The sequence below is a fragment of the Arvicola amphibius genome, chromosome 8, assembly GCF_903992535.2.
Source record: "Arvicola amphibius chromosome 8, mArvAmp1.2, whole genome shotgun sequence".
Lineage (NCBI taxonomy): Eukaryota > Metazoa > Chordata > Mammalia > Rodentia > Cricetidae > Arvicola > Arvicola amphibius.
In genome coordinates this window covers 16,516,920-16,527,693 of record NC_052054.1, presented here as the reverse complement: position 1 = coordinate 16,527,693, position 10,774 = coordinate 16,516,920, and the positions used below count along the sequence as shown (strand labels likewise).

At 41.9% G+C, this 10,774-nt stretch overlaps 1 protein-coding gene across 1 annotated transcript; it reads right to left on the bottom strand.

The window, feature by feature from the left end:
* Positions 1 to 1,217: 1,217 nt before the first annotated feature.
* Raet1e (retinoic acid early transcript 1E) lies at positions 1,218 to 6,774 on the bottom strand. The gene is made up of 4 exons (XM_042055560.1): positions 6,696 to 6,774; positions 6,355 to 6,603; positions 5,549 to 5,815; positions 1,218 to 1,336 (listed from the first exon to the last, which is right to left on the bottom strand). Exons 1-4 carry the CDS (start codon positions 6,772 to 6,774, stop codon positions 1,269 to 1,271), a joined length of 663 nt encoding a protein of 220 aa, XP_041911494.1. The 3' UTR covers positions 1,218 to 1,268.
* Between the last annotated feature and the right edge of the window lie 4,000 nt (positions 6,775 to 10,774).

The window sequence follows — 10,774 nt, the reverse complement described above, 5'->3', positions numbered from 1 at the left end:
CTAGGATAAGGACAGCCCCACCTCTGAATCCACGTTTTCAGGATACGTTCCAGTTATTAAACAGGTGATTAAGTCAATCTTAAATTTCTTCCACAGGACGCAAGGCCATGGGAGATGTCTGGACCAGCTCCTCTTAGGTCCTGCGCATCCCCCTAACTGTAATTAAGTTATGAGACCTGCATCTGTGGGTTCGTCTGATGAGAGGTAATAGCGCTGCACCTGCAGAGGCTCAAACAGATCATTCCTGAGAGTCTCTTGCGGATTTTTATTAATTCTTTCAGTGCATGTTGGATGCAACATACCATCAAACACATCCAGACTCTAATGAGTAACCGTAATCTGAGGTCCTTATGTCAAGTTATGAACCCCTCACGGTGCTACGAAACTCATCTAAGAAGACATGCGCTGTCCCCTTTTCGTATAAACATAAAACTGGCCCAGAAGACAAGGCCAGGTAATATCTCGTAACTAGTATTTACAGCCCCCGTTCCCTCTCAGTAGTACTGCCTCATGAGAATTCACTGGCTGTGTTCTGGTACACAGTGTCTATCATTTTCATGTGTGCATATACACATGTGCTTGTGCTCGTTCACATACTTGTTCCTATGGAGACAGAGCTTTAACTCTGGGTGTCATTCTTCAGCCATGAGCACTGTGTTTTGATCCAGTCTGTCCTGGATCACCAATTCCCCTAGTCTGGCTGATGAGGAATTCCCAGGTATGCACCTCTCTCTCTGTCCCCTACACTGGGTTTACAAGTGTGTGTCACCATGGTGTACATGGGATCTGGGGAGCGAACTCAGGTCCTCATGCTTGTGAGGGGAAGCACTCTGGGACTGAGCTATCTCTTTGTAACTCATTCCTCACGAAAACGTTTATATCCGTTCTGGTCTGCAGAATGTGTCTGTGCCAAGTAAGGAGTCATTCAGCCTTTGCACTGTTCTCAGAAAGGTGCCAACTGCTGCCTGTAAAATAGAGACATCCAGGGCACGTCACTGTTTTGTACAGTGAGAAGTAATTTGCAGCCCGGCCCAGCTTGACCTCCACAAAGCTATCAGGAAAGAATGAGAAAGGAAAAGAAGCAAAGCAAGAAGAAGCCCCTGGTGGCAACACTGTTGACTCAGATGCCCTGGTGAGTGAGGCTCCCAGACCCTCGCTCTCAGGGGTTCCCACAAGATTGGTCAGAAGTCACCAGTACAGGCTTCGGGGATGTCATCAGGAATATGTTTGCTTGGTTTGCTGAAGAAGTCACAGGCAATGTTCAAGAGTCACCCAACACAGCTGGTGATGAAGACTGGAGATCTGTCTACAGAGGAGGAGCAGCAGCAGGGAGCACCTATTGACAAAAAGGGTGTGAATTACAGTAGGCGCCAGGGCATCCACTGACAGCATCCCACTCTCCTTCATTTCTGACACTTCCCACCTTACAGACCATAGAACTCAGTCCCACATCCTTTTTCTCTTTCGTCTTTTCCTTCTAGATTTTTATATCACTCTAAGCTCTGCTATGATAAGACTTCTGATGTTTCTGGGCTATATATGCATTTAAAAATAGATTGCAACTAAAAATTAGCAAACCTAAAAAAAAACCCAGCAAATATAAAAGACCAGCAAAATATGCCTTGTCTTTGCTGGCCTTTTAACTTTCCCTTTATTTATATTTGTTTGTTTGTTTGTTTTTGAGGACTGGACTTTGTTTTACAGTTAAAGCTTGCCTTTAACTTACTATATAATCTATGACATGCTTGAACACTTGAAACAATTCTCCTGCCTCAGTTTTTCAAGTATTGGAATTGTAGGCTGACCAAATATCCAGGTACAGTTAAAGTTTCTTTTTATGCAATAGAGTTATTCCAAAATAATTATATTACCTTTAAAATCTAACATGTCAAATGATATTAGATATGAATCTTTTTACCACCCCATACTTACAGGGAAAATTTTAGATCATAGTGAAATACTTAGGACACTGACAATTGTTGTCTGAAGTTTCTATTCGGCCTGGTCCTGCAGTCATTTAGTCCCAAAGAATCACACAGAGATCTACATCAATTATAAACTGATTGGCCCAGTATCTCAGACTCTTCTTAATAACTAATTCTTATAACATATATTAGCCCATAATTCTTGTTTATGTTAGCCATGTAGCTTGGTACCTTTTTCAGTGAGGCTGTCACATCTTGCTTCCTCGGCAGCTGGGTCAGGACTGCATACTGAAACTTCCCTCTTCCCAGAATTCTCGTTGCCCCACCTCTACTTTTTGCCTGGTATCCCTGCCTCTACTTCCTGTCTGGCTACTGGCCAATCAGCATTTTATTAAAATACAATTGACAGGGTATGGACCATTGTCACACAGTCTTCTTCACAGTCCTGTATTCTTTTCAAAGATTTATTAATTTATTATGTATACAGTGTTCTACCTACAATGTAGAGCTGCGCACCAGAAATGGGTTCCAGATTCCTTTATAGATGCTTGTGAGTCAGCACCATATGGTTTCTGGGTTGAACTCAAGACCTCTGGAAGAGCAGCCAGTACTCTTAATTTCTGTTCCATCTCTCCAGCCACGAGGAAAAAGGATGTAAAATATTTTATTTGTGTTTTGCACTGATTCCATGTTAAGGTCACATTTAAGTGATAGTTGGTTAAATAAAACATATTGCTAATAAAAAGGCAGGAAACAAAGTTGCTATAAGTCTTCAGATGTTCACTATCAGACATGAATCTCAATGCTCAAAAGACTAAATTCTTTTTTAAAAAAATTAGTAGTTATGTTTTTGTTTTACGTGCATGTTTGTGCTTGTGAATATATTTCCATGCAACACATTTAAACAGGAACACATAGACACTGAAAGAGTGGCTCTGATCTTCTGGACCTGGAGTTACATGTGATTGTATCCTGCCCAGTGTGTGCTGGGAATTGAACCTGGGTCCTCTACAAGAGTAGTAAGTGTTGCCAATAGATGAGCCATTACTCCAGCCCCCAAAGACAAAATTCTGAAAAATTTTTATGTGCGTCCTCACCATGTGCTCATTCATACTACACACATGTTCATGTCTTTAGGTAAAGAAAACTGAATTTTAAACACCCATGGAAAAAACTGATAAATTGCCTTGAGAAATGACTCTATTAAGTGCCTTTGCAATATACTGAAAATCCCTCTGTACTGGGTAAACTGTGGACCTGTGTGCTTCTGGTCACCCTGCTGTGAAGCAGCACATCACAGCTTCTAGACATTTCTCCTACTTCTGCTGTGACACTAACAGGCTCAACATATGAGACCTTTGCCAGAGAAACAGACTTTAGAGGCTGGGCTGTGGGAACGAGGATGACGTGGCAATCTTGAGTTTCACTGAGGCTGAGAGTGACAAGTGGGCTCTGGGAGAGGGGTGTGATCCACCCAGAAGGTGCTAGATCTGAACTTGGGGTGGTCCTTTACATTCCTGTCTGCAGACAGATATATCATACTCCATCCTTTCTGTGAAAGAATCTAGAGCATGCAAATTCATATTTCACTTCATCTCATTCTTGTGGTATTTGGTGAGTTAGCACAGTTGGCTGTGGTTTCTGCCCATCAGTGACAACACAGAAAAAGGAGTGTGGTCACACAGATAATTAAATCCCACCCAACTGTCATATGTGCATCCCCTTAAATAAAAATCACCACTACTCCAATTACATCTAACATGGCAGGACTGTGGGAGGCTGTGTGCCGTGGGCAGTCCTAACTGACTGTGAGCAAATATCTCTTACAAACTGTTCATAAGTGCTAAGTAGATACAAGGCAAGAGTCTCTCTTCCAGGAGCATGGCAGGAAGTCATGCAAGTGAGGCTTTAGGGAGCTTGTTTCATTCAGTTGTTGGCTACTCTTGGTGTCTGAGCCGAAGCTATGTATTGGGCTGGCAGATAGACTATCAACAGACTTCAATTTGGGGTCTGGAAATATGGCTCAGTTGGTAAGAGGACTTGCTATGCAAGCATGGGAGCCTGATTTCAGTTCCCAAAGCCCAGGCAAAAGCTGGTGGTGGGTGTGTGTGCCTGTAATTTCAGGGGTACAGGAGGTACAAGCAGGAAGATCAAGGGAGCCTGAGGGCTCCAGGTCAGTGAGAGACCCTTGTCACATGGCAGTATGGTGGATTTCTTTTGTCATCTCTATTGTGCATATGGGGGCATACAAAATGCACAGATGCATTTAACACACACACACACACACACACACACACACACACTAAAGTTGAAGGAAAAAAGTCAGACTGCAATCAAGGATTGCTCTAACAATGCTATTTCTCCTGGTGTAGGGCATACACAGGAGGTGATAGATACCTTCTATGCCATTAAAGAACATAATGTCATCCTCAGAAAGCAAAAAGATATTAATCAATGTCTTGAGGGAGCCTTTTCTTAGATTATGAGGAGGCCACACCCCATTCCAGTTTTCCTTGGGTCTTATTTGCATCCTTGGTTGCTGAATTCTGTGTCTGTCACCTCAGGGGAATTTTACCATTTAAAACCTCTTGTGACTGCATGCTTGTGCTGACTTTCCCGACCTCCTGTACCTCAACAATAGTCATCTCCTATGTTACTGTGGACTGAGGGTTCAAGGATCAGAAGAGGCATTCATTATTCAAGTGGAGAGAGAGGCTCTGTGGTGGACAGTGGCTTGGGTGTGTCCATCGGGTCCACTCTCCTACATCCTTCCCAGACTAATACTACCAAGGACAGGAGTGAGAGCCCAGGCTGCTCCTTACCTTCTTGGGTACCAAAGTTCTCCATAATCATGCCAAAATAAAGACTAGGAAGCTGACTCCCACAATGATACACACTGCAATACATGGAGATTGCGTGGCAGAAGAAGAAAGTGGGGTGGCAGATGGAAGCCAGGTGGTATCTAGGGTCTTTGATGTTGATCCTATAAAAACATTAGGAAAAGTATGAATAAAGCTGAAAACGCACCACTATGAGCAACTTCTCTCTCTAGGCAGCCCTAGAGACTCCTGTGTGACATCTATTTTACCAGATCCTACAATGAGAAAGGACTAGCATGTGTGTGTGTGTGTAAGATGTCCTTACAGAGTTTATTTTATTGCCAAAGAAAGCAAATATCTATCAAACAATGTGACGTATTTACTGTAGGTAGAACTTTCTGGATGTAATTTCAGTTGGTGGTGTTTAGTTGCATCAGAGAAAGATAGTGAAGCCTGTTAATTGATGTGGACCTGGTGGAAGGGCAGCTATAAGTGAGGAAGGAAGGGTTACCATTTATAGGGATGCCTACAGACTTGGGGATCATTAGCAGGCCGTGTAGTGCCTGGCCATTGGTTAAGAAGGATTGACAAACATTGGCAGGTGAGATGGGGGAGAGAGATCCCTGTGGTCATAACTGACTCCCCAGGCAGGAAGACTATCAAGAAATCACGTAGTCTGTCAAATCTTCCATTTTTCACACATGCTGATGTCTACTTAGGGAAGTCAACAAAATTATCAAGAGAATTGAGATGCCTTTCCCACCCCATAGAGGTTTCCTTGTGATAATCCACCTAAGTTCTTACTTGGCATTTCCTTCCAGTGCTTTAAGAATTGCTTGAGGTAGTGTGGGGAATCCCCCATGGAGAACGTCGCTAGAAGTTGTTGTAGTTCTCTGTTACTCTTCCATTTCTCCATGATACCTCTAGATTCGTCATGTATCACGCCCCAAGTCTTGTTCTTTGGATTAAAGTAGAAGAAATACTGTCCATCCATGGTGAACTTCCAGAAGGAATCGGTGAGTTGTCCTTGTTTATATTGGGATTCCATAGTGACCTGCAAGGTGTGACGGCCTGGAAATGACACACAAAACCATCATCTTCTACCCCTTATAGACCTTCTCCACACACTTATGGACCTGGGTTCTTTCCTCCCCTGGCTTCCTGTTTCTTACCCACAGGGTACCTAGTACTGCAGGTTGTGTCAACATTAAGTTCTTTATACAAATCCTCAGCAGTCCCTTTCCCACAAGTGCTCAGTGCTCTGCCCTGTTTCTTCTTTCCTTTACTCACTTTCTCTCTCTCTCTCTCTCTCTCTCTCTCTCTCTCTCTCTCTCTCTCTCTCTCTCTTGCTCTTTCTTTTTTTTTTTTTGCTAGTTTGTTTGTTTGGGTTTTTTGTTTGTTTTTATTTTGTTTTTTCAAGACAGGCTTTCTCAATGTAACCCTGCCTGTCCTAGAACTTTCTGTGTAGACCAGGCTGGTCTGAATTAAAGATTCTGCTTGTCTATGGCTCTGGAGTATTGGAATTAAGGGCATGTGCCACCACCATCACCCAATGTGCCCTTCTTGTTTTTTATTGATACTTCTATCTTTACATCCTGCCCCATTCTTACCCATGGTCTTGTCTGCTCCTTGTTCTGTGTTAAGTATTTGCTTTCTCATCTCTTCTCCAATGTCTTTCTGACGTTGGCTAAAATCTGTACATGCTTTGGTGTTATATATCACTTTTCCATGGTCACCCAAAGGTGTGAAATTACTTTCATTATACTGAAGGATAGGTTCTCCATTCACTGAGCACTGCCCTTCAAACCAGGGTGTGGAACGAGCCTTGATAGTGAAGTTGAGACAAATATAGTATGTATCTGTGAGAAAAAACAGAAGCTGGTAAGGTTCAAAGAGAGAGCAAAGGACCACAGGACTCATGTTCTGTTAACCTAGACTCTTGCATGGGTACACTGGTTGGGAAAGCTAGATCCTGAGTTCTGGATAACCTTCACCTGTGTTAGCCTGACAAGATTATCTGGTGCTACCATGGATCGCTAGGATGTTCACAGTGTCACCAAGAGGACCTGCCTGACAACCCCTTGAAGTGTCTTTGCCTAATAAATACCTAGGTAGAAAATACACCAGCTAGTATCTGTGCTGCTGGGACTTTAAATCTGGCTGATGAGAGAATGCCTTTTGCAGTGAGAAAGAGGTATCAAGGATGCATGATAAATTTATCACCGATCTTAAGCGTTCAGGAGAGGCTTCCTGGGAAAAGGCTACAAATAGCATAGATGGAGAGAGCTGCCATAGTCACATTACTTAGTACCTATCTTGGTGCCCTCGATATGAGCACTGGACCTTTAGGGTCCTCTATAGTTCAATCACAGATTTAAGAGTTATGCATGTGGCTATAACCTGTATGAAGTCACAATCCCCCTGTCCTGCCTTGCCAAATCTAAGAATATGGAGTAGAGGAAGGGGAATTCCAGCTCAAATAATCAGAACATATTTCCAACAAAATCACAGAAAAAAAGCTTTCTTAACTTAAAGAAGGAGATGCCTATATAGGTACAAGAAGCATACAGAGCACCAAATAGAATGGACCAGAAAAGAAATTCTCCTCACCATATGAAAATCAAAACACTAAACTTACAGAACAAAGAAAGAATATTAAAAGCTACAAGGCAAAAGACCAATTAACATATAAAGACAAACATATTAGAATTACACCTGACTTCTCAACGGAGACCCTAAAAGCCAAAAGGGCCTAGACAGATTTGCTGCAGACTCTAAGAGACCAGAGATGCCAGTTCAGATTAGTATAGCCAACTAAATTTTTAGTCACCACAGACAGAGAAATTAAGATATTCCATGATAAAATCAAATTTAAACAATATCTATTTACTAATCCAGCACATCTGAAGGTACTAAATGGAAAACTCGAACCTAATGAAGTTAACTACACCAATGAAAACATAGGAAATAAATAACGCCACACCAGAAATCCAAAAGAAGGAACACACACACACACACACACACACACACACACACAAACTCAGACACACACACTACTGCCACCACTACTACCACCATCACCTTCACCACCACCAATAGAAACAACAAAATAACAGGAATCACCAATCATAGGTCATTAATATCTCTAATATCAAAGATGTCAATTCCCCAATTAAAAGACATAGATTAATTTAATGGATGTTAAAACAGGATTCATTTTTCTGCTGTACCCAAGAAATATACGTCAACATCAAGCAAAGATGTTAACTCAGGGTAAATGGTTGGAAAAGATATTCTAAGAAAATGGACCTAAAAAGTTAGTGGGTATAGCTATTTTAATATCTAACAAAATAGATTTCAAACCAAAACTAATCAAAAGAGATAGACACTAAATTTTCATCAAAGGAAAAATCCACTAAGATAACATTTCAATTCTCAACATCTATGCCCCAAACATAAGGGCACTCAAGTTTGTAAAAGAAACACTACTACAGTTTAAACCACATATTGACCTTCACACACTGATAGTGGTAGACTCCAATATCAAACTTTTACTAATGACAGGTCATCCAGACACAAACTAAACATAGAGATGCTGGAGCTCACAGACACTATCAACCAAATGGACCTACCAGAAATTACAGAATATTTCACCCAAACACAAAGGAATAGACCTTCTTCACTGGACCTCTTGAAACTTTCACCAAAATTAACCACATACTTTGACACAAATTGAGTCTCAACAGATGTAAGAAAATTGAAATAACTCCCTGTATCTTATCAGACCATCACATATTAAAGCGAGTTATCATCAAAAACAGAAACAAGACAAAACTCGGAAGCCCAGTTAGAAAACTGAACCGCTCTCTACTGGATTAAAAGTGGCCCAAGGCAGAAATAAGAAAGAATTTAAAGACTTCCTAGAATACAATGAAAGTGAATACACACCCAAATGTTCAGGACAAAATAAAAGTGGTGCAAAGAGAAAAGGTCGTAGCACTAAAGGCCTACATAAAGAAATTGGGGAGATCCCAAAACAGCAATTTAACAGTACACCGGAAAGTTCTAGAACATAAAGAAGCAAACTTACCCAAGAAAAGTAAACTACAAGAAACAGACAAACTGGGAGCTCAAATCAATGAAATAGAGACAAGGAGAACAATATAAAGAATCAATGAAAGAAAGAGTTGGCTCTTTGAGAAAATCAGTAAGATAGACAAACTTCATCCAAACTAAAAGTCAGAGAAGGAATTTCCAAATTAACAAAATTAGAAATGAAAAGGGGGACATAACAACAGACACCAGGGAAATCCAGAGAATCGTAGAGGTATACTTTAAAAAACTGTGCTCCACCAAGTTGGAAAATCTAAAAGAAATGATTAACCTTCTCCATAGGTACCACTTACCAAAGTTAAATCAAGATCAGATAAACAATTTAAACAGACCTACAATTCCCAATGAAAGAGAAGCAATCACTAAAAGTCTCCCAAACAAACAAGCAAACAAGCAAAAAAGTTCAGAGTCATATTGTTTTAGTTCAGAATTCTACCAGACTTTTCAAGAAGAGTTAGAGTTTCAAATTATTCCACAAAATAAAAACAAAAGAAACATTGCCCAATTCATTTTATCCTGATACTCAAATCACATAAAAACCCAGCAAAGAAAATCACAGACCAATGCCCCTTTGAACATAGATGCAAAAATAACTAATAAAATATTTGCAGACTGAATTCAAGAAAACAGCAAAAATATCATCCACCACAATCAAGTAGGCTTCATACTAGAGATGCAAGAATGGTTCAATATATAAAAATATAAAAATGTAATCCACTGTAAATATATAAATGTTTAAAGTGAATGAAAAATGTCACGTACTTGAACATCTCATTAGATGCAGGAAAACCTTTGACAAAATCCAACACCCCTTCATGATAAAAGTCCTGGACAGTTTAGAAATATAAGGGACTAAGGTAAACATAATAAAAGCAATATAAAAGCTGGTTGCATGTGCTGTGATCTTCTATTAAAGCACACTGAGAAGTTCAAAAGCAAAGAGCGCAGAGAATGCCTGAGAGTTAGTTTGGGGACAGAGGGAAAGTGCTAGGGTGAGGGCTAGAAGGAACTTTGAGACTCTATAAGGAGTCTTGAGCTGAGGAAACCCTGTCTTCCCACACTGTGCCTCTGTGATTCCCCTCCCAGTATGATCCTGGAACTCACTGGCTAGCCCAAAACACAGTTAACTTGTTGCCCCCGCCTTCTCCAATGTCGGAAGGAACCCAGAAACTCACAGACAAACTACATGCGCTCCTCAGCCAAGTTCAACTCTCCGCCAGGCGCTGTTCCCAATGAATCCCCAGAACTCACCATCCTGTCCTGCACACAGACAGACAGGCAGCAGAATGAGAAGCAGGATCAGGTGGCAGTAAATGAGCTTGGTGGCTGCCGCCAGCTCCATGGTTTCTCCCCTAGACTCAGGTGCCAGCCATGCAATGCGAACTCTCTGGATTGCTGTAATGAAGTGAGCTGTCTGCAGTGTCCGGAAAGGCTCAGTCACTCTCTTCTGATGGCCACGCCCACAGTAAGTTTTCGAAACTTTTGGCAATGAGGTATTTCTCTTCTTAGTTTCCACTTTCTGAGTCACTCCACAGTCTGTGGGGGCTGGTCCTACGCCCTTGTCTGCTGCAGTGTGACCCCTCCCTTGGTTCCAGTCAGGAGTGCTGGGGCTGGGGGTGGAGCAGCAAGAGGGCCTGGGGTGGGGTGAGGACCCAGCAGCAGGGGCTCCGGGCTTCTGAGTTCATAACACCCAGATTCCTCAAGGAGCTCACTCAGCAGCCATGTCCTGGGGGACCCTCTGCAGCAAACCTGGAGAGAAGGCAAAGAAAGTGGCCACATGGGCTGCAAGCAGAAATGGAAGTAACCCTGGCCAAACACGGTGTGCCTTTGTGGGGTTTCCCCGCACCCCTCCCCCACAACCCTATGTCTAGGAATCCTTTCTACTCCTCTCTGCCTGCAGCAATCCATCTTCCTGCC